Genomic DNA, 24,082 nt, shown 5'->3' on the forward strand with positions numbered 1-24,082 from the left:
TTAACGGTGTGACCCTCGGCTCGGATGTAATGTTTACCTAGCTGCATGCTTGTAAACGATACAAAGAGAACTGCTCGACCGAGCATCGAGTAGGTCGGATGTGGAGAGTTGGGAGGCCAGGGTGACACCTTAGGTTTAATGTTAAGGTTTAAAGTTTAATGTTTAACTTGATGTGGTGGTAAGGTCTGCGACAATGCTCAGGAAGGCGCCTGCTCGGGTCCGAGCGATGCACTCAGGTGGATATACCAGGAACGACTACTTGGCCGTCAGGTATCCAGCTCTCAGTCTGCATGTCATCAACAGAGTATTATCAAGGCTTCAAAATAAGATCCACATGGATGTTATAAACCCAAGGTTTCCCAGCAGCACACTGGATTGTTACAAGCTTACAAGTGTTTTCTTAATTTGTCAGCGGTTTCATAATTGCTCGTATCGACATAGCTGTGGATTAATTGTTTGGACCAATTGCAATCCCCATTTTAAAGCAACTGTATTCGGTTGATTCAGTCATCTGAATGTTGCACATTTCATCAACTTAAGGTAGATTTCATTTTGCTACAAAATCCAGCCTCCCTTCGGCTTCCAGGCCTTTAACACCTTCTCATGTCCAGCTGTGAAAACGACTTCCTTTCAGCTCCTGCAGGCTTTTTTTCTTTAAACTCTCCGTGTGTGTGCGTGTGTACGCGCACCCGTGTGTGCGTGCGCGTGTGTGTATGACAACAGCCCTGAGATCACGCACACAGGCAGGCTCTTGTAAACATCCTGCCCCTGCAGACCCCTCGCTGTACTTGATGTTCTGACTTTGTGACTTCACTGAGGCCTCGTTAAATGCAAGTCAGCTGCACCCAACTTTTGTCAAAGGATGGTGTGGAGACATAATTTCACACAAACAGGCGTGCAATCCGAGCTGGCCAAGAGCAGCTTTAGAAGAACACGAGGAACAAAAAGCACATGAGCGAGATTCGCTGGCTTGGCTTGAAAAATGATTTTGTGGGAAGAACTAAAAACAAAGGGTGTGGGCGGCTTGTACAAGTACAACGTCTGACACAGTGACTTTGTATGAATAATAGAAAGTGCAACACAAATGGAGGTTTGAAGAAGAGCTCAGTGTGTTGCTTCTCCTTCAGTTGCTCCTTTGAAAGCTCCATGAATGTTTAATGTTGGGTGGGGACAGTGAGGAGAGAGGTGACAGACTGAGGAGTTTTATAGGTCAGTGTGCCACTTTACAGCAGCCTTCAGTATAAAACATGTTTTGCTTATGAGCTGTATCAGATGATAAATGTGAGCCAGAAAGTTGAATCCTCTAAATAACCCACCAGCTTACAACCTGCTGGTGCTTCTTCCTTATTTCCTCCACATCAGCGTGTGTGTGTGTGTGTGTGTGTGTGTGTGTGTGTGTGTGCAGACAGACATGCAGTGACCTAAATCATTGTAAGTTATGGCAATGAATTATTTAAGTGGCTTTTAAGGGGAATTCTTCTTCTCTGGAAAACTGACCTCTTTACCTCAGACTCACTTCCCCATTAGCTGTTTTTTTTTTTTGTCTGTTTTTTTTAGCTACAGGTTGTATTTTTACACCCTGCTACAGACTTCTGTAGTTGGAAAACTCGCGAGTTTTACTGTGTGTTTCTCCTGTGAAGCAGAGATCCTCTTTGTGAACCGTAATCCTTTTTGAATCGCTGTTTAGAAAAGAGCACACACCTACGAGTCATAAGGAAATCCCCCTTATATCTGCTCGCTGATATTAAATCCCTTTCTGTTTCCGTTGCCCTGCAGATTGTCATCCCTTTCTTCAGCCTGCTCATAAAAGACATCTACTTCCTCAACGAGGGATGTGCCAACAGGCTGCAGAACGGCCACATCAACTTTGAGGTAAACTGAATTTGATATTTCCCAACGGGAGATTCCCCTCACATGACTTTCAGTGTCAGACAGCGTCGCGATATTTACTACACATGGAAACACATTTTGGGCTGTTTACTACCACTTCTCTAAAGACTGCTGGGAAATGCAGAAGTAAGGCTTGAGTGTGCAAATATCAGCTGTGTTTCCATGATGACCAGTGACCAAACACTAGTTCCACTCGTGGCTGGTCACAGCTACCCCAAATCAGACTATTTTAAGGACTGATTCTATCCTTGGAAATAGGCTGCTGCTGCTGAACCACGTCTGTATCCTGCCCTGTTATGAAATAAATAAGTGTATTTGAACACATTAACACTTCTTAACAGCTGACGAGTACCGCAGTGTGGCGCTACCCCTAACCTCATTCAAAGGCAGTCTTTTCGTTTGAAACATGTCGATTCCTTCTGAATAACCAACCTGTGTCGTTACTGTGTTTCAGAAATTCTGGGAGCTCGCCAAACAAGTGAGTGAGTTCATGACCTGGAAGAAAGTGGAGTGTCCGTTTGAGAAGGATCGCAAGATCCTTCAGTACCTGCTGACCGCTCCGGTATTCACCGAAGACGGTGAGTTCATTGAACGTTAAAGGTTATCTTAAATAAAAAAGGAAACCAATGTGTCCATGTTAAATATGAAGCTACAGACATTAATCAAGGCTTGGTTTGACACTTTATCTATACAAGTGAAAAATTGTGCTTTTCCTCCCCTGTGTAGCTGTGTAGTAACGTTTTTGGGGGGCACGTACCATTTGATTTCAAGTCTGTGAACATGGAAATAAATGGACAAAGCCATACATGTCAATACATTTACACGAGCTCAGAAAACACCTCTAATTATACTAAGATAGTCATAGATTTAAAACAAAGGAAGCAAACCTTGTTACTTTAAATCCCTAATAGGGAGAATTGTTACTTTGTGTCAGTAATGATAAAGCGTTGGTGTGGAATGAAACAGAAGAAAGCAAAATGATGTGCCCTCCGCCTCTTTGTCCTTAATCATAATAATATAGCAGTGCGGAGACTAATCCTCAGATCCACACACACCTCGTTATCACCTCTCGTGCTCCAGCGGCACCGATAGTCTCAGTCTCCTGTAATCCACTTCAAAGTCTCGTCACCGGCTCGGGCTCCTATCGCAGCGTTATCAGAGACCGACGGGGAGTAAAATCCTCCCGACTCTGAAACGCACTGTCTGAACTGACCAATCAGCTTTGAGTATCAACAGCATTTACTACAGAAAATAGTAGAGTGAGGGGAAAATGGGTTAAGGTGGCATATAAGTGTCACAGCTTTGAATGATCTCGCTCCGTTTCTCATTGCAGCTCTGTATCTGGCATCATACGAGAGCGAAGGTCCTGAGAACAACATGGAGAAGGACAGATGGAAGTCTCTGAGGTGTGTATGAACCCCTCCCCGCTCACTCTGCATGCACACACACACTCACCCTCAGGGGCTTCGAGTCTTTCAATCACGGCTGTCACCCCGCATCCTCTGCCCGCTCTCCCCGCTGACCAGGCACACCCAGAGGGATGTAGGTCACGCTGTGAGGCTGACCCCTCACGCTACTCAATAAATGCATTAAACACACACAGAGGCTGTCATCGGTCTTCCAGGCCACGCCGTCGCTTGCACACGCGCGTGTAAAGACATCAGTCATTTTCACACAATTACATCTTATGTGCGCAATAACGCCATACCCTCCTGTCACACAGTACTGTGTGTGTGTGAGAAGATGGATGAGAGAAAAATGTCTTTGTTCAGGTGGCTCTAAGCCCCAGAGAGCTGACGGAGGGATATTTCCTCTCGCTTCAGCACCACACGCTGAAGTTAAATTGACACGAACTGAGTCAGGGATGCGTCGCTTCTCCGCTGAGAACTGTTAAGATCAGATTCGTTTATGTGGCCGTGAAAAATTTGCGGATTTTAAGTTTTCGGTTATTAAACTACAAGAAATTGCTGTAAAAACAACAGATGGCTGAGAAAACACTCTGCCCTTTCTTTGGACTCGCATTAATGTTGCAGCTCTCACTAGAGGTTCACACTAAGAACAGGATAATCCTCATTCTGTTAGCAGATGAACTCATGAATTCCTCTTTGAGCCTTTAATGAAGTACAGCAGTGATTGGTCCAGCTCCAAAAGCCATTTTTTAAAAACATTTGGGGTGTTTTTAGCCTTTATTATAACTTATTTAAGTTACATTGTGAGGTAGAGGTGGGTAGGTGGCACAATATGAAAGGAAGTAAAATTTAAACTCGCTAGCAGACATCCCCACTCGCAGCAACGTTGGCCTTATTTCTGCTCCCAAGTGTCCAAAGAAAGGCAGCTTTGAAACTTCTGCCATATGAAGGACAATGCCAGTGCAGCTTCTCCACCCTGCTCTCACACAGACCTGATTGCAAGTTTTCTTTTTAAAATGTGGATGCAAAACTACACCAAGTATGTATGAACAGTGACCACATGACTCAGAGCGTGACAGCCATGCTTCAGATCGCCAAGCTGACCCCACACATGCGCAGCCACCCACATGCAGACAGACGTATGAATCAGATCTTCTGGCAGGGGTCAAAGGTGAGAGCAGGTTTTTGGATCGGCAGCCTTGCGAGTGTTGGGTTAAGCCCAGCTGGGGTGAATCCACTTAGCTGTGTGTGTGTGTGTGCACGTGTGTGTGTGTGGGCGCGTGTGTTTGAGTGTGTGTGGTCACGTTTCCTGAGCGCCTGCCAACCCTGTTTGTCCCCTGAGCTTTGCCTCCACTGCGACACGATCTGTCACTTTATTCCGGCCGAGCTGCGTCAGCAGAACGTGCTGCCGTGCCCAGCGCTGCCCGTCGCCCCCTACATCCACACACGTTACACCTGGAAATCCACTAAAGGCAGACTGTTGCTGTGGCGGTCGCTGTGCTGGACCTTAGGACTGTAAAATTCCAGCAGATTTGCTGAAATCTGTCGTATTAAAAGCATCCATCCTGCAGGGAAAAGGGAAACATTCATGGAAGTCGTCCAAGATGCAGTTGGTACACTGTAAAAAAAATTTGACAAAGAGCAGAAATTAAGGATCCTTAATGTTTCAGGTTCTTAAGGATGAATTGCACAGTCATGCTTCACATTCCTCAGCCATTTTTGCAAGAGGCTGAGCACTGCAATCATTAAACATCGCTGTGATGAAAGTCTGCAGATTGTAACGGTGCTGTCTTTCTTTGCCCCACAGATCCACTCTGCTAAGCAGGGTCTAAACCTCTGAAGAAACCAGAATAACGTCGAACCCAACAAGTGAGCCCGCGTGCCCCGTCAGCATCGCTGTTGTCCAAGCAAAGTATCCCCGTGTTGGAAGGGAAACGACAATCTCTGCTTCAGCTGGCGAGGACATTTGGTGTCCCGCCCCAGCTCTGCTTTTCCTTACCCTCTTGCTCTTTGTGCTGTACATTTCAGGACAGCTGTTTTTCATCTCTTTGTATGACTTTATAGTCTTTGTTTTATAAAGAAACAATACAAACCCTCACAGTTTAAAAAAAAAAAAAAAAAGAAAAAAAGGGTACCTGTGAGTGTTAACAAAGTTGGGGCTGTTGTTTCCCCGCCTCTTTTATTTTTCTCCCCACTAAAGCTACAAAGTTAGCTGCTGGTTGGCTAACGCAACAGAAACGCTACTCTGGGTTCCACAAGCCAGCGTTCTCCGTACAGAGAACCCAAACCTTAACCTATAACACTGTTTACCATTAAGCTAGACATTATTTTACTGTATCAGATCCAAGTATCTTTCACTTCATGTTTCTGAAGCTTTTGTTGTGACGTAAGGAAAACAAGAAGGCACTGGCTGCGTTTGAGAAAAGATGTAAAAGTCGTTTTTCTTGTTTGTGTTGTGTAAAATTTAGATTTTCTGAAGCAGGAAGTAACATTTCATTTGTCATTTGTCTTGACATGATTATGGTTCCAGTATGCTTCAAAGGAACTGCAGCATCAGTAAGCTTCAGGAGTTTTGGATGCTTTGAAATTTGCCTTTGAAGCGTACAGAGGCCTTTAGCAGTGAGCTAAAATGGGGTGGGGGTGGGGGGTTTCATGTCTGTTTCTTATTGTTCCCAGTTATCTATGCTGAAATGCTCCTCTAGACTCTCATTCATACTTTCCTTTTGTTCCTGCGCCACCTTGCTCTCGTAGAAAAAATGTGTCGGTGCTGCCCCCTGGTGGTCCAGTCAGAAAATAGCTGAATAATGTGAACTGAGGCTTTCTGGTTAAATTATGTCCATTTTGTTTTTATTTTTCATAATAAAGTACATTTCCACTATGTTTTATTTATACATTTGCGTTATCTCCTCATGCCAATATTTACGCTTATTTTATTGTTATTTAATTTTGTACTAGGTACATAACGTGCATAAGTAGTCCTGACTTTAATATTTTTATATAAGTTTGTATTAGACACTTATTTTACAAGGTACTAGCTCAGCGTATGAAGTTGAATATTTTTGACTGATGTCCGCTTTGCCTTGACTGCTTCTCCCTCAACGCACAGTGCTGTTGTAGTTTGTTGTGTACATACTGTATGTTCCTTTTTCTCTCCCCGTGCTCATCGTTTGTATTTGGACTGTTACAATGGAATAGAGGAATGTTTATGAATGAATTAGTTGTGTTTAAAAAGAGAAAAGTTAATAAAAGGCTTAAATTTATCAGTGACTTCTGTGGGTTTGTTTTGTTTCTGGAAAATGCATTCATGACCACAGACTGTATTGAAAAGATGGACATAGCCAAGCTCACATTCTGATGTTCTGAACCATCTTGTGCACAATCTGATGGTTAGAGACAAGGTAACCAAAGCAAACACTGCTTTATTGTCTATTTAACTTTAAATTGGACGATCATTTCCAAAATAAATATTGTGTTTAATCATAACTGAAACTATCACTTGAGGCCATAAATGTTTTTTAAAAAAGAAAACTAAGAGGATCATTTTCTTATGTACGTCTATACCATCTGATCTTTTTGCCACCTGCTGGCCACCAGAAATGATGCAGGTTTAAGTCACTTCCACTTTGGCCTCACTTGTACACGTCCAGCACATTGTGATTTTGGAAGAGTTTGAACAGCAATGAGACAGCACAGCTTACAGGTTCACTTACTAACTTTGGAGTTTCTTTCTCAGGTGGCCGAGGCCTCACCGGGTACCCTAACGTAAGAAAAATAAGAGTAAAATGTTGGTCTTGTCACTATTCTCACTCTGAAAACTCAGTATTAAGAGCATTGCGTTTCTTCAAATAAAATCACGTTTCTTTTTGTATGCATTAGTATCATTTCATAATACAGATTATTTTAAAAAGCATTTTTTTAAAAAGATATTTACCAATTACTTTTCACAGAGTAATGGGGGTAATGTTAGGGGTAATAATGAGTGCTATAAAACGAAGGCTAATGTTCAGAGTTGTGATTTTTTTAACTTTAGTATCGCTGGTAGTCACATAAGAGTCAGCAGTCAGCACTGCTTAAATATTTATCGTTCTGTTGCTTGAGTTATGGTGCTGCTCTTGTGCCACCTTCATATTATTATTATTATTTTTAAATGATCAATTTTGGTGGCATCTCCAAATGCACTTTAAGAACTGGTTACTACATAGGGTTACTATCAGAAGTTCAGATCAGTTCTGGGGGGTCATGGTGGACAGACGCTTTGGGATTCAGCTTCTACTAACGGGTGAATTTCATGCTCTTCCAGCGGTCAGTAAGAGCATGAGTTTCACCTTCAGGCCCAGCAGTTATGTGGTGCAATGTGGTAAATAATAAACTGAACTAAAATAAATGTTGGTGCCATATTTTTGGTACCAGGATGACTCCAGTTTGGTGGAAAACTGTCGAATCTCTCGCCTGACACGACATGAATTTGTTTCGAAGCAGATTCGTCACCTTAGGGAATGAACAGGTGTATAACTGATGACTACATCCCTTCTACTTATGCTTGTTGGCTTCTTCTTCGTTATTTTTGCAGAATGTCAAACCAACTGTTCCCGGGAAGCTGACAGTAAACGTTCACATTAAACTCAAACCAGCACCTCGTGTTTTTTCCCCCTGCACATCTAATCTACGCGTAATGTAACGCACATTTACACGCACATATATTTAAGACGCATATTATCGCTCTCCTTTGAAACGTCTTTACAAAATTATAAATCAATCAAATATTGCACAAATTATTATAACCTAGTAATATTCAAAGGACTGAGTTAAGAAACAAAAAAGCTAATGTGCTTGTGATTTCTGCTCTTCACTTTGGAATTTGTGCAAGGAGACAGAAAATAGGAATGCATATTTGCCTCCATCTAGTGTCCAAATTAAGGAAGTACAACTGACAATGAAAGGTACTTTGTGCGCTTAAAAAAAAAAAAAAAAAAAAAATCCCTGGATGACATACTCAGCATTTTTTTTCTACCCAGATTCTCCCCCCCCCCCCATCTCGTTTTACTATTAACAGAAAACGAGCCAATATTACAATCCATTCACTATGATGTTTAAAATGAACAAAGTGCCCTAAAACGTAGTTCAAATGGCGTTTTAGATCACAGTGTAGCCAACAGTATCCCATCACTCAGTGATGCAGACAGATTCAGACAGTGCAACATACAGAAGTTGTTTTTTTATTAGTGCCTAAAAGCATCACGTTAGATGTGATTAAAGTAGAGCTAAAACACACAATGCTGCATCAAAAACTATTAAACCACAGCGCTTATTATCACTATGATGATATTACACTGTGCTGTGCTACACATGACAAAAGAAAAAGAAAACTAAAGAGAAAATTTCCAGTCTTGACCGGATGTAATGAGTAACAAGAAGATTTTTTTTTCTCCAAATAATCCAACACTTTGCTATGGAGTATAAAAATATGGGATTATTGCCTTTTACGTTTAGACTATACTTATGTTATTATGTTTCACGTGACACGAGTAATACTACAGAGGAACATTTTAAATTTAGCCCCATGTAATTAATGAACACGAGTTATTAGATAATAAAGCTGTATAAACAGTTATTAACAGTAATAATGTCAATAAAGTTAAACTTAAATACTCACTTTGCTGTCGTTCAAATGTACTAAGCTTTATGTTTTTGTTTGGTTGTTGGTTTCATGTGGTTAACATTAACACACACCTGATTATTAATCTCTGTCTAACTTCCACAGCATGTCTTTATCCTTTCTTCCTTCTCTCAGCCCAAACAGTCCCAGCAGATGGCCCCGCCCCTCCTTGAGCCCGACCCCGCTGGAGGTTTCTTCCTGTTAAAAGGGAGTTTTTCCTTCCCACTGTCGCCAAAGTGCTGCTCACAGGGGGTCATATGATTGTTGGGTTTTTCTCTGTATGTGTTATTGTAGGGTCTACCTTACAATATAAAGTGCCTTGAGGGAACTGTTGTTGTGATTTGGCACTGTATAAATAAAATTGAATCAAATTGCGTTATTACGCATTTATAAGCAAATAACACTTTTTGTAGCTACCAGACCGAAAGTGAGAACATCACCTCTTTTAATAATTAACTATAATAATTTTTGCTGGAGTCTGAAGTGAGAACTATGTCTTATTAATGTATGAATCTTTTCATATAGGAATATTAACCTAACAGTTACTTATTGACAGTTTAATTCAATGTTATTTATACGGTACCTTAACATATATGGATTTATATTGTAAGGTAATGACCCTAACAGGTAATTATATTCTTGCAGTTTGAGTAAATGGTGTTTTCTGCAAGTCTGTGACTTTAATATTCAATAGAATATAAAAAACATTATGATGTTATGACCAAAACCAGTTTGCACTTTGTGAAAGAGATATCAACTGAAGTTGAATCAAGGCCAAGCTGTACTTCCATTTGATGCAAATTTGCTCCACTAGATGGTGCAATGTCCCCTACAATCTTTATTTAACGAGGCAATAAGAACACGTGCTTATTTGTAATCGCATCCCAGGAAAATCAATGATTCTTTAGGAAAAGGGGTTGTTAAAAAATATAAAGTTAAGATCAGCAGTGCACATGTGAACCCATTTGAGCTGACCCTGGTAACGTGTTTTTTACATTCTTCATTGTGTAATTACAAAGATAGTATTAGTACTTTTAACCTCCTGTGATTATGAAACACTGTAAACAACAACAGGAAACTCATAACTACAGCTGGTGAGGATGACCCAAACACCACACATTCCTGCTGTGAGGCCACAGGGTTTAAAAGCAGAGTCCCAATACTGCCAAAATATTCAATAATAACACAAAGTGATGATGAGTCCTGCCAGAGTGCCCTCAAGCATGTTGTTAAAGCCCTACTGCAGCACAGGGAGGAGGTGTATATCAGCTAAACGCCTTTATTGTGAAGCTGTTTGCTCATTCATACGTCCTCAGATCATCAGCCGGCCTCTGAGATTCCTCTCAGGCTCAGGTTGGGAGTCAGTGACCTGGATTATTATTTTGCTGTGACCCGAGTGCTGCAGATGAATCAGCTTTGGCCACCTGCCATTATTGTTCTGTGCCTGTCAATGGAATCTGCTGCAGGCGAGGCTGCTTCATGCACAAACACACTAGGAAAACCAATTAATCATTTGCTGGTGTGAAGGACTGCAGCTTCAAGTCTAGACTTTAAGCTAGACAGACAACACGGCCGCACAGAGACCAAGACAAGAACATGAGCCTGTACTTACACTCATCACCTGATTAACCCATTCAAATGATTTTTGTTGTATTTCTTTAAGGCTGTGCTATTGAAAAATGTAATAACAGCATTGAAAACAGTAACAATTCCATAATCTGTTCTCTTCAATATTTTCCCCTAAAGCTTGTGGGAAAGTGGGGCAGCCGAGAGACATATTTTCCTTCCTTGTAGCTGCTGTGGACCATATATCAGACCTCCACCACAGGTGGTCAGAAACATGAGTAAATCATAATATAGCTGGTGTATATCACTGTATCAGGTGCTGTTTTTGCCTCTTGCACCACTGCCCACAAGTGGACAAAAATACTTAACGCATCTTTAAAGTGAGCCGGTGCAGACATTGCTTACAAATATGTGAAGTGCTAAAGCCAGGGGCGCCTCCAGAATTTTACATAGGGGTGGCATATGGGGGCCACTAAAAATATTGGCGTGGCACAGCACATACAGGTATATTAAAATTATTACCAACATAGGACAGTATTGCTAGGGGGGCAGCAAATTTTGGGGCTTGGTCAGTGCCCCCCATGCCCCCTCCTTGGTGGCCCCCGTGACTAAAGCAGAACTTAATCATAACACAATAAGATGATTTATCTAACCAATATCTAATCTGGTAACACAAGTTAAAGAGGCGAATATCAGGCAGCATAACCATCATAGCGAAGCAGGAAAAGTATTGAGTGTATTGATTCGAGTGATTGTAAAGCGCTTTGGGGTCTACGTCTGCTTCTTCTACCTGAAACCGGGCATCTAAACATGTGGATGTATGTTTTAGAACAAGTACAGCGTTTTAATGTCGACATGACAGTAATGTAACTGTTCCATTTCCTTCACTGAGTCAATGCTTTCATTTTCTGTTTGTTTGTAATCTTAATCTTAAAACCGGGAGCAAACTGGAGGAAATGACAATGGCGCCTCTCTCAGAGACGTTCAGCGTCTGTATGAAATGAGTCACTTCTCAGGAGCACTGAGCATCCTTTTGGACCCTTCACTTGTTGAATTCCAGATGCTTCCATCAGGGTTAATCTTTTGGCATTTGTTCAATCTACTGTTATCTTTTCAAAATAAATTTGGAACATTTCATGGCTCATGGTGACAACGAAGTACACATATGTAATGTGTTGAAATGACGGTTGGATGACTCTCAGGGCTACACATAGTGCATGTAGTGTTTTCACTTCTTCACCAAACTCTTTTTGATTGGCCTTCTGTAATTTTAAGGAATTTACAATTTAATGAATCAATTTATTTAATCGCTTTAATTAAAGCTTTCTGATAAATGAAAAATATTATATATAATTATATAATTTTTTTTTAATTGATCGGGGTCAACGACGCACATCAAGTAATCAATATATTCAGTGTAGAAACGGTTGACGTCATTCACACCTGACCTGGCAATCATACCCGGTCGCCGCACGCGCGTGCGAGAACGCGCCGCACAGACTGTGATGAAAGCCAGAGAGAGAGAGAGAGAGAGAGAGACGGAGGGAGGAGAGGATGCGAGCAGGTGGAGCGCCTCTCTGCTGATGCGCGGATCCACGGACACGTTGTTCCTTCATTTAACTCCGAAAAACCTCCGGGCTCTTCTGAAGGCTCTGAAAACTAAGCAGGTGAGTGCGGACAGTTTGTCTGAGACTGCGCACATCAGGCTTCACTCCCAGCAGGAGAATGACTAGGCATTGCAAGTTGCAGGTGCGCGCTCCCCTTGGAAGGTTTAATTAGTTAAACTGGCGAGAATCAACCTTTAATGTGTCAAATCGGTGAAAGACAGCACGGTGCTGCCTCTGCTCTGAGTCTGCTCTGTCACACTGCTGCTTGGTAGTCAGTGTGTGAAAGAGTTGAAGCACCAAAGTAAAGGAATAAACGGGGGTGGTTCCACTCGCAGGTTTTCGAAACAGGATTACAAAAGACAGCAGTATGTTTGATTTTCAGAATAAAGTGCAGGAGTGCTGCAGACTGATGTGACACCGTCCCAGCAGGAATGTCATGAATGAAGTCTACTGTATGTGTGAGGGGGCGACAACAAAAACAGGATTGTTCTCCAACATTTCTGCCCCATGTCAGCTCTTCACTCTTTGGAGTCGTTCTGTTGATTTCTGCAGTCATGAGCTCCCCGGACAGCATTTCCTCTCACCGTGCTTCTGTCTGAGCACAACCAGAGTGACTCTTCATGTAATGTAATACTTCCTGCCTTCTGAATAATAAATGGACAGGACACACTCATTGACCATTAAATACTGATTTGCCATCTCTCTCTCCTCCCTTCCCGTCTTTCTCGTGTTCTCTGCTCTCACAGCGTCAGCTCTTTTGTTTGAAATCTCACCTCTAGCGTCCTCAGACGGACCCTTTTAGTGCCAAATTTCATCGTGCAGTTGGAGGATGCTTTTAAATCATAACAGCAAACTTTGACTCTCTTTTGTCTCTAGGTGCCAATATGGGGAACGGTTCAATGAAATCAAAGCGCTACAAACACACTGATGGCTGTGCGCACAAAGATCACGGCGGTGGGTTCAAAAACTCGACCCTGGATTTCCTGAGGGCCCGGGTGGAGGAGCTGGAGCGAGAGGGCAAGAGGAAGGATGAGGAGCTTTGTGTCAAAGAGCAGCAGATCAAAGGTCTCCAGGAGCAGCTGGCCAAACACACACGAGTGCTGGCCGAGATGAGCGAGGAGCTGCAGAGTAAGTGCATCCAGCTCAACAAACTGCAGGACGTGATGAAGAGCGGAGCATCGGCGGGTCTTGCTTCGAGGCCTCCTTCAGTCAAAGCCAGCAGTAGGGGCAGCCCCAACCTCAGCATTCGCATCAAGGAAACCCTGAACAGAAGGAAAGGCGCCAAAGCCGGGGTCTCTGCCGAACCCACATCAAGAACCTACGACTCCAGCGGTCTGCCAAAGTTCTCCTTTGAGAAGGCTCGGGTACCAAAGGATGCAAGGTGAGACGTGTTTTCAGGAAGGTTAAAAACATAAAAAAGGGAGAGGAAAAAATATGCCGGCGAGAGAAGCCAGCTAAAGGTTCATGACACATTCAGGCTCAGTCCATCCTGGTGTAGTGGGTGAGATTTTAAAAATGCAAGCAACGTAAAGAGGTGTGGGTGGCAAGTGAAAGGTGGGCAAAGAAGCAAAGATTTTAGCGCTAATGACGTCCAACAAAAGTCTGTTATAAAAACAACATGATTCAGTCCAAGATTTCACAACTGCTGCTGAGGAAAAAAAAAAAAAAACTGTCTTCATGAGGTTTTCTGTTTTTCACGGGCTCAAAAAGAAGTGACCCACACCATAGAGTCAAAGTCAGAGCGTCGAATTAAAAAATGTCCCGCTGTGTATCGCACTGCACAGTACACTTTTAGAAATCATTCTTCCTCCAGACTGTTTATGCCTTTCCTTCTGTTTCAACACGATGAAACAGAGACAGGCCCGTAAGGAAACGCTTTCAGCAGTTTGGTGTGGAGGAACCCTCACCACAACCCAATCCAGCACCTTTGGGATGAGCCACAGGCATTTAGCACCCAGCACCAGTATTTAGCCTCATTAGTGGTCACGGGCATAAAACCTGATAGAAATCCTGAAACCAGAAGAGCTGAGGCTGTTACTGCAGCACATTAACGTTGGTTTTGGAGATGTTGAACATATAAAAGTGCATTTATATCTTGCTATGTAGTCCATGCTTACCGTCCAAGATAAATAACAAGGAAGCATGTTCACAACCTGAAATAACACTGAGTGACTATCTCACACCAGCAGGTGCAAACAGGCATAAATGAAAATGACGTAAACTCAGGGCTCCGTCCTTCCTGTCATTTCAAATTGAATTTGTCTTCTTATTTTATTGACCTTTGCTCTCACTTTGTATTACAGTAAGTCCCAGCCCAACAAGAGGTATATCAAGTTAGTACAGTCAGCTGAACTAAGAATGTTTCAAGGGATCAAGTCTCTAAAAGCAGGAGGACATTTAAAGGGCATGTTAGCTTGACATAATAAAAAAAAAAAGTAAGCCAGTGAGGCAAATCTTCCTTTTCTCTTTCTCTCAAAGAGTAAGATGATGATTTGTAAAAATGTCTCAACTGAATGTTGACACCCAAAACAAGAAGATTAATTTGGCCAATCAGTCATAGTTGACCTGTCTGCCCTCTAGTGGCTGGAAGCAGGCAGAGAAATCAGCACAAGCAGGGCCTTTAATATTATTGTAGCTTCCAGGTCTGAAATGAAAAGCTACTGTTGAAGTGACCTAAACTTGCATTCCTTGTAATGGCCAGTAGGGGCAGAGCAGAAGAACAAAAAGTCTGAAGAGGTTAAAACTACAACATTTAGAGTAAAAAAAAAAAATCATTATAGCTTTATCACCCCGATGACCCCGATGAAGGCCGCAAGCTGAAACGCGCCGGTCGTGCAATCGCTGATCTTCATACTACAACTGTTGCTGGAGATATAACCTCCAACGACCAGTAGGGGGCAACTTCACTGCCAAAAAAGGCCCCATGTATAGGAGACAGAAAACATTACGTTTATTGTCTCAATTGCCAGTTTGAAGTTTTACTTTACTTAAGTTTTACTAGTAGAACAAAGGCTGTTAAAGCAGGTCACGCGTTGATAAGAAGTCCTGTGTGAACCTGCAGTGTCAGTATTCCTCACTCAGTTGCTGAGGGTCTTCACAAACTAACGATGTAACAGTAGGCATCTCCATTTTTTATCTGCAGTCTTTGGTTAAACTGCCAGCATGTTGGATTTAAAGCCTCTGTGTGATTTTGCTACACACAGCAGGAGCCCAATTTCGAAAACTTTCTTCGATTTATGTTCGAACTTGCATTCAAATCATAAAAGAAGCTGCGGATCACATCTGCCATCTATAAATCTCAAATCAACCTAAACTGATGGTGCCTGTCTTGTAGAATCCACTCATAAAATGCCAGAAAACAAGAAGGCTTAGTCAGGAGGAACCGTGGGCCGTGATGTACTGCTCTCCTGAATACCAGTTTTGAGCTTTTGAGATTCTTTGGTAATCCACACTGATTAGTCAAAGCTTCAACAGAGACTCGTATCTTGTTGTCTGGCAACAAAATACGACTGCATAAGTTTATCGATAGTGCTGTGATCAGTCAGAGAGGACGCTGCCTCTATCACAGTGAACAAACTGTGAATGCTGCTGCTCACTGAACAGCACAGAGGGAGGTGTGGCTCATCCCAACAGTGAAAGAGCCCAATTTATTTTTCACTAGCAACTTTTTTAAAAATTAAAAAAAAGATGCTGAAGGGGGGGTGAAAGGTTTCCGAGTGTCTAGGTTCAGACGCTAACTTGGCAACAATAAGCTGAACTGAGCCTGATCATCTCTGCTGCGAGTGGTTGTCAGAGAGCAGTGGGACAGCAATCTCAGTGTGTCCAAAACCCCCAAACCTTTTTGTGTTAGAAAAACCTGAAACCTGAATATCAGCAGACAGTCATTAGGCATGACCATGCAGCACACGTTGAGGGACTGAATGGCGGGTTGGCAAATCCAAACCAGTGACCAGCAGTCATGAAAAAAAAAGTTACCCACACCGAGGTGAACTGAAGCTCGATCATCACTGCTGTGGGAGGGAGAGCAGACGGACACTGTGGAAAAGATTTTCACCCACTTCAAAGTTGGGAGTTATACAAACATGACTTTCTGCTTTAGTCACACAAAAATTCATCATGATTATGTTTTATAAATGAAGCCACCAATCTAAAAACCTTCTAAATCAAACCTGCTGCACAGCTGCGCAGCTCTTCAGTGCAGCCAGCTTTAATCCTGACTGGCTGCCACCCAACAGTTTTTAGCTTTTCTCTTATAAATCTGTTTAAAGGTCATTTTGAACTTTGATAAAAGCATTTTTTAAAGTTGCCTTTAACATTGCTTTGGTTGTCCATTATTTATATGTTCATATGAAAAATGAATGAGCTAGTTTATATATGGATACACAGATACACACACGCAATATAAAGAAGCCAGATAACCATTTGGACACCACCTTCCTCAGGAAGGAAGCGGTGCCTTTATAATCATTAGGTTTAGAAATGCACTTGAAGGTCGATAACACTTTTATGTATGAGAGCTGCTCATTGGCTGAGCGTACAGACTGCAGTGGACTGTAAACAGGCACGATAAACGTGATAAGTGTGCTCTATTTGAGCTTTCCATAACCTATGTTCTATTTTCAGACTGTTAGCTAAGCTCACTGCAGATGACTGATGTGGACCTCAGAGGGCATTTCTATCAAACTCTTTAAGACTTCCTGCCCATTTTATTCAATTTTACACTTGATAAGAGAGTGAATAGCCTGAGACATGTAGCACAAAAATCTAATATCAAAGGCTCCAAAAAGCCCATGTGAGACAATTTCCCACAACTATGAAACTTTGTTTCCATCAGTATGCTGTCTGTTGAGATTTCTGTGGAAATTAGAAACAGAGGCAGATGTTTCAGATGAAGCAGCTTTATCAACCCTCATCTTCAAATAATACCTTTCCCTTAAAAATAGCTTTATCATCTTTGTAGTGCCGTTTATTCTTAGACACCAAGTCTGTGCTTCAGGTTAAACTTAATGATGGTCATCTTCAGTGGCGCTGATCTCATTTGGATCAACAGCAGTCAATGAAAGTTTTCAAATGATCCAGATACTTCATGCATCATCAATGTGATTGTTTCTCTTTAATTTTACTGACCACGTAACAGACGCCACCCGTGTTTCCTCGGCTCCTCTGATTTGGCATTCGGCCGCTTTTGTTCTTAAGCGGTTTAAATAAGAGCAAATGCAGCAATTTCCGAGCGATTGAGTCGTGTTTTACATTTGTTTAGGCGGTCTGGAAGAGTGTACAGAGATCCTTTGTGATCAAACCCAACTGAGACCAACAACTAAAACGTGGGACCCAACTCACCCCCCCTCATGTGCCATCATTTACTGCACACATAAGTAGCTCAGGCACAAGCAAAACAACTTAAAAGGTCTTTTAATGAACACATGGAGTGTTGTTAGATTTCCAGCATGAAAGTAAAATTGATTTTTGTCATCGTGAGTGTTCCTCAGATCGTACAAGCCGAACGCAGAGCTCTGCAGTGAATAAACAATAGCATGCAGTCTCCCTCCCTCTCAATGCGATCCTCATGTTTAAAACATGTGTCGCTAATAAGCCCAGCATGGATTATATAACCAAAACCAATGTAAATGAGGCCGTCTGGTACCCTCATGTAGGCAGGCTTTGATACGCAACACTTGTGTGAATGACGGTAACATGTTGGAGGGTAATGACACAGCTAGGTGGGAGGAAGGGATGTTGGCTGAAAAATAAAGGGCTGCATGTCAGCTGCTTTCTTTTTATGAAGCCCAGAGTGATAATTCATCACACACGATAAGGTGGATAAACAGACCACCCAGCTCTCGCACCGTGCGCCTCTCCGAGGTCCGACTCGCTCTCGTGATCTATAGTTAGCATTCAACCGTGCCTCCTAACCTTTTCACAGCTCCCCAAAGGAGATGATGTCTTCGCCGTATACATCCCCTCGCTGCAGCTGTTCAAATGCACATCGGTGAACTTTGACAGCTCGTGATGATTTTATGTTTTCCCCAATTTTACTCGATCTGTTTTCAGGAGGGAGCCCCGGGGCTGCGAATACTCATCATTTCACAGGAGACAAAATATTTAAAATGTGGTGAGTAATGTAGATGTGGGAGTCCTGCCTGACGGATCAGTAACTCACCGTGAAAGTGTAATCAGTGGTGGGAGAAGGAAACTTCAGCAGAGCAAGTAAAGCAGCTCACTTAAAGTGACCCCATCCATGGCTGGTTATCTGTCCAAGTTACTTGGGTGTGGAGAGGCTGCAGAGACATCTCTTTGCAGAAATTAAGACCTGGTTACATTATAACAATAAAAATCCACAAACTTTGTTTAGTCAGATGTCACTTGAGATGATTTATTATCGCAGAACGATGCAGTCAGAGTTTGGCATCTTACCTTCTCTACAAACATGATACACATATGAACTGGAGAGTGATGAGCAAGTGGTGACTCGAGTGGTCTGGCAGAGCTAGTTTGCAATCTTTGGGTCGGTTTCATCAATAACTATTTTCTTTCTACACATGTCGCTGTGCAGACGTAAGCACCCATCACCGCAGACAGGAAGTTCATGCTTGTGCCAGCTGATTCCTGTTGTCGGCTGTAGATCAACAACAGGAATCCGCTGGCACAAGCATGAGGACGGAAAGAAAATAATTCCCATGTTAAAGTGATCACAACAAGGTTTTTGCATGACTACACGAGTCTTTTCCTTATCTGACTGCACTTACCCTCACATCATCAATCAGGCTAAGAGCCACACAAAGGTGGTTTTCAACTCAAGTCAATCCAGGGATTTCCAATCTAGACATGAGCACGTTCTCTCGGGTGATGTTTGCAGCATATGCAAAAAAGAAAGAAAGAAAGAAATGGGGCAGATGTTGAGGAGAAAATAAGTCAAATCAAAAGCTCACACTCTGCAGGAGTCTAATTTCAGTTTATTGCATCAAGAAAGCTGTAATGTTTTAAGCACATCTGCTCTTCAGATAATAACACGCACGGAGAGGATGTCCAGTCAAAACAGACACAGACACCAATTCATAGAAAAACAGCCACTCTAATATGTATATGAGTTTTTCATTAATATCATGTGCCTAAAAAACGAAAATAAATAAATATTTATTATTTATTCTTATACCTTTTCTATTTTTCATTTATGTTGTTTCTTCCCCTGGTTTGTGTTTGTTTATATGGGGACTTTTTGCATAACTGTCTGATGAAGAGTGGGTCTGCACCATGTGACCCGTCAGAAATGTGGACGGCATATTTTAAAAACAAAGATCAAACTATAAAATTAGAAAAATTTGATGAGATTAAGCTCCTAATAAAGAATGATGGCAACGCAGATTTTAAAGAAATAATTCCAACCTGTGAGTGAATTTAACTTGCGTACAAATTTCATATAAGGTTGGGAAACAGTTTTAGGCGCTTGTCACTATGTTAAGAGTTCTGAAAATGTAAAAGTGCATTCAACAGGAAAAAAGAAAATAACAGAATTTCTGCTAATATTCTAATCATTTCTTTTTGATGTTAATCAGAATTATTTTCCAAAGAACTGAGTGGTTGGTTCTACAGCATAAGAAAGCACTGAACCGCACTGAAAACACCAACATCTACCTTTGATGCTGGGGTGAGCGGTCCCTCTGAGGAAAACTACTCTCACCGTAGAATCTTTTTACAGCATTTAAATGTATATCAGACTCCAAATAACTGTCCATGAAAACAAAAGATCACATTGGTTAAATATATAAGAGGTGACTTTTATGGTTTTCAGTGTTTAAAGTATAATTTGAGGGATGAAACAGACACAGATGGAAAGGGGAGAAAGGAAAACGTGAAAACCAAGAAAGGAAGTGAAGAAAGACTCAAAGTCATCTCTCCACTGATAAGTAAAAGTTTCTTCTTTCCGTCTTTGCTTTTCTCCCGTGCAGTATTTACTTAATTCAAAATAAAGTGCAGGAGTAAAAGCAGCTGAAAGATGACTTTAGTTTGGTTCCACTACTTTCACTCCTGAATCTCTCATCTCCTAAAGGAAGAACAATAAAACAAACGCAAACATTTCCGAGTGATAAACAAAGCAGCGGGCCTGTAACTGCTCCTGCAGTCATGTTCACTCTTTCATATCTTACAGGGAACACAGACTGTGCTTTCTAATCTTCAAACAGCAACACTCGGTAAAGCTCGGTTCTCTAACTTCTCTCCTGTTGCTGTCTGTGACAGTGTAAAGAAGCTGCTGACAGATGCCCTCAACAAGAACCAATACCTGAAGAGGCTGGAGCTGCAGCAGATCAAAGACATGGTGGAGTGCATGTATGAGCACACTTACCAGCAGGGAGAGTACGTCATCAAGCAGGGAGAGCCTGGGAACCATCTGTTTGTCCTGGCAGGTACTTTCGCTTCCTGTCATCTTCTTAGTCCGGAGTTAAGTTTGAAAGGAAAAATAAACTTCCATCCACCGCTTGCTTCAGTTTACTGTTGCATGCTTATTCTTGTGGCACCGACGTTTGTGTAAGATGTCATATGACACATAATGCCCAATGAGAAGCCAGAGCAACATGTGAAGCCATGTGCTATGAGGAAGCAACAGTTTGCATCACCAGCTGGGCTGCGTTCAAGTTTTTTGAGTAGTTTTTTATTTTGTTGGTGGTTTGTTATCAACCTGTTAGGTCACTCAAGTTTTGCACCAAGAGAAGCCCACTCACTGTATGCATGCTTTTCAAACACAACAGGGTGAATATACAAGACGCTGTGGTGAGGTAGCAAATAACTTTGGAGGCTGTCCTGTTGCCCGTTATCGCATCCTTTTGAGGAGAAATGTTCACAGCAAAACGTTGAGCATCATTTTCAGGTTTGAACGTGCCCTTGCTAGAAGGCCTGGCTTTGATAAGGCGTTTGGATTAAAGGACATTTCTTGTTTCTCACTTGATTAAATCCTTTATTCCTCGCCTCACAGCTTAGCCCCTCCCACCAGTGATGCAAGCGGAGGAGGAGAGAGAGAAACAGGAGTCGAGGCAAAGGGTTTTTAAAGCGATGTCAATTAACTGTGTTGTGCGGCACAGCTGCACCATCTGTGCTTTGTTTTTGTTAAAGCCTCAAATGTCATGAAAATGGATATATGGAGGGCTACTTTTGAAAGTTACAATTTGACTTTTAATGTACAGATTTCACACATGCACAAACGATGAAGGGCAGAAAGTTTGATCATCCAATTAGAAGCTACTTTAAGCTGCTCTTATTCACATGCAGGCGCCACAGTGGCCACATATACATGTGCTGGATGCCCTTCCAGACAGGGACATGAAAGGCACCTGCATGAGGGACATTGTGCATCCTCCTTGGGTAACGCGCCACCATTTCTTCAGACATTTGTTTTGCTTTTGTTGGGGCTGATTCTGGGAATTTTTTTCCCAGTTATTTTGCTGCTCTTTGTCAGTGTTTTTCTAACCTGAAATGCATTCACTTAGTGTTGATTACATGTGGTTTCTCTTAGGAACTGAAGGGAAACCAGTAAAAAGCTTTTTCACTTCTCCAAAGAATAACACAGAAATAAATGGATTTGCGGAACATTTAACACAAGTGCAGACAGCAGATCCCACTTGGGAGTCTTCTGCTTACATTTTTTCTCACTCGTGTTAATAAAGGAGAGAAATGTGTTTTCTCATTGGGAACAGGCAGCGATTACAAAACTCAGAGGTCATGAATTTGGCCTCGGTGTAGTCGAGGTTGGTGAGATGTCCAAAGTGTAACAAGGCTTGGGTTTTATAAAACACCACCCGATGAGTGTGTTGAAACAATAGGGTTAGGGTTAGGGGGGTTAGGGTTAGGGTTTGTATTTCTCGTACTTTCTTGAGTGAAGAGTACGGAGGGATGCACTGATTTATCAGTTCAGCGCTACAGACCAAAATCTCGTTGGCTGTCGATGGCATAACGGCAAATATTTCAGTCAGTAAATGTGTCTAATTTTCATCAATTTAATTGCTCAAAGAAAAGACTTCATTTATTTAATGAAAATTTCTCTGTTTCCCTTTAAAAGAGGCGAGGAATGAAAATAAATAAATAAATAACTGCACCGGCTTCTGGTAAATTTTTCTCTAAATCATCAGCGTCAGCCACGAATTTGATAATCAGTGAAATCCCATTCTTTTACTATGTGATTATACGACAGCCAGGAAGGGGCATTTGTTGTTTTGCTCGTAGAAATGTTTCAAACAGTCCAGTCTGGCTACAAAATTGTAAACGAACCTGGTGCTTTGCTTTCAGACTGCGGCTTCATTGGAGCTGAGCAGTGACTGCTGTGCGTGTCGTGTCATTCTGAGAAGACCATTTGTGGTCTATGTGAGATCTTTCCTTTCATTGGCTACAGCCAGTCTGAGAATGAGCCAATAACATCAAAGTAAAACAACAGCAGGGGTCTGATTGGTTGGACTGTTAGGCACAGATTGAAGGTATATACAAATGTATACAAGTTTAAAAGTTTAACAAACCGACATGTAACAGATTGATCACCCCCAACCAGTCGTGGCAGATGGCCCCGCCCCTTCCTGAGCCAGGTTCACTTGGAGGATTCTTCCTGTTAAAAGGGAGTTCTTCCTTCCCACGTTTGCCAAGTGCTTGCTCAGAGGAGGTCATGTAATCGTTGGGGTTTTCTCTGTATTATTGTAGGGTCTCTAACTTTCAATATAGCCCACCTTGAGGAAACTGCTGCTGTGATTTGTTGCTCTATAAATAAAACTGAAGTGAACTGAATTAATGTAGCTGGTGTGATGTATTCATGGCAGGAGAGAGAAAAAGTTCATTTTGGAAGGACATTGAGTGAAATGCACTATAACCCACTACGTCTTTATTTTTAATACATTCACAGTTACCCACCCCTCCCCTCATCTTTTCTTTCTTATTCATTTAGATGTATTCATGTATTAATAAATTCAGTTTATATTTGGTTGTAACCAGGCAACTAAGTGTATTTTTAAAAGACCACGCGGCCTCAGAGCAATGGTCTGTCCTCTGCCGGTAACTGACATTTGCTCGTCAGAGACAAAGTAAGTATTTCTTCTGCCGTCTGGTGTTAAAGCGATGTCTCACCCTGGGCAGGAAACCGCATCAAAATTCAGTGATTACAGAGTCCTGGTTTGTTGATCTGCTGAGCTCTGACGTTTCAGCACCTGAGCTAAATCGACACAGCGTTTGTTTTGTGCTGTGAAGAGTTACCAAAACAGCTCTGATGAATAATTATTCATCATCAGAGGTTTTAAATACTCACGCAGACATCAGCAGCTGCTAATTATAATGACTAAAGAACTCTTCTTTAGTCATGATTTGTGCTACAATTTCTATTATAGTGGAGATGAGAAAGAAGGGACATTTGTGGGGTTTCTGGTCTCATATGCAGATTTAGAAATTTAATGGAAATGTTCTCTCTTCCTGATAAATCTGAGAAGCAGCATATTAAAGAGGCACGTCTGCCAGGTGAAATCCTGAAAAGCACACAAACCTAATGAAGCTTCACCCAGACGATATTACCGTGACCTTAATGAGTGAAGTGAGATGTAAAAGTCACTCAGTTTGCTCCTGATAAGTTCATCGTCTGTGTCCTAAATTTGGGGTTTAAAAATTTAACCTATTGATTGTCCTTGTTTCATATTTGCAGATGGGAAGCTGGATGTGTTTCAGCATAACAAACTGATCACATCGATAACGGTGTGGACTGCGTTTGGGGAGTTAGCCATTCTGTACAACTGCACGCGGACCGCATCAGTGCGAGGTAAAGGCAAATCTGTTTTAGAGTCATACAGCTTTTTCCCACTAAAATCAATGCAAACTGGTTCTGGATGATCACCTTTACCTTCCAGTGAAAGCCTTCTGCCCTGATGGTTTCGTGCAGCTGATGATGCACTCGGGGTTACTGAATGGTTCAGTGACCAGAAAAGTGATTCGCACAT

General features: G+C 41.9%; 2 protein-coding genes and 1 long non-coding RNA gene across 5 annotated transcripts in view; 2 read left to right on the forward strand and 1 right to left on the reverse strand.

Moving 5' to 3' along the window:
- Positions 1 to 6,559, forward strand: part of rasgef1ba (RasGEF domain family, member 1Ba) — a 113,429-nt gene extending 106,870 nt beyond the window's left edge. For both annotated transcript variants that reach the window (XM_040003627.1, XM_040003628.1), the window contains 4 exons: positions 1,777 to 1,872; positions 2,345 to 2,468; positions 3,224 to 3,296; positions 5,107 to 6,559. In XM_040003627.1, coding sequence (XP_039859561.1) covers positions 1,777 to 1,872; positions 2,345 to 2,468; positions 3,224 to 3,296; positions 5,107 to 5,131 — 318 coding nt within the window. In that variant the 3' untranslated portion in view covers positions 5,132 to 6,559. The remainder of the gene's footprint in view (positions 1 to 1,776; positions 1,873 to 2,344; positions 2,469 to 3,223; positions 3,297 to 5,106) is intronic.
- On the reverse strand, positions 1,120 to 22,682 carry LOC120716196. Its single transcript, XR_005691838.1, has 3 exons — positions 20,470 to 22,682; positions 7,010 to 7,056; positions 1,120 to 4,917 (listed from the first exon to the last, which is right to left on the reverse strand). It is a non-coding gene; the product is annotated as an uncharacterized LOC120716196 (long non-coding RNA).
- Positions 12,075 to 24,082, forward strand: part of prkg2 (protein kinase cGMP-dependent 2) — a 31,639-nt gene continuing 19,631 nt past the window's right edge. The window contains exons 1-4 of one of the 2 annotated variants that reach the window (XM_040003625.1): positions 12,075 to 12,188; positions 13,005 to 13,509; positions 20,364 to 20,530; positions 23,791 to 23,904. In XM_040003625.1, coding sequence (XP_039859559.1) covers positions 13,013 to 13,509; positions 20,364 to 20,530; positions 23,791 to 23,904 — 778 coding nt within the window. In that variant the 5' untranslated portion in view covers positions 12,075 to 12,188; positions 13,005 to 13,012. Of the gene's footprint in view, positions 12,189 to 13,004; positions 13,510 to 20,363; positions 20,531 to 23,125; positions 23,183 to 23,790; positions 23,905 to 24,082 lie in introns of those variants that run through there. The other variant, XM_040003626.1, reaches the window with a different exon arrangement.

Source organism: Simochromis diagramma, unplaced genomic scaffold, assembly GCF_900408965.1.
Source record: "Simochromis diagramma unplaced genomic scaffold, fSimDia1.1 OVJJ01000583.1, whole genome shotgun sequence".
NCBI classification, from domain to species: Eukaryota; Metazoa; Chordata; class Actinopteri; order Cichliformes; family Cichlidae; genus Simochromis; species Simochromis diagramma.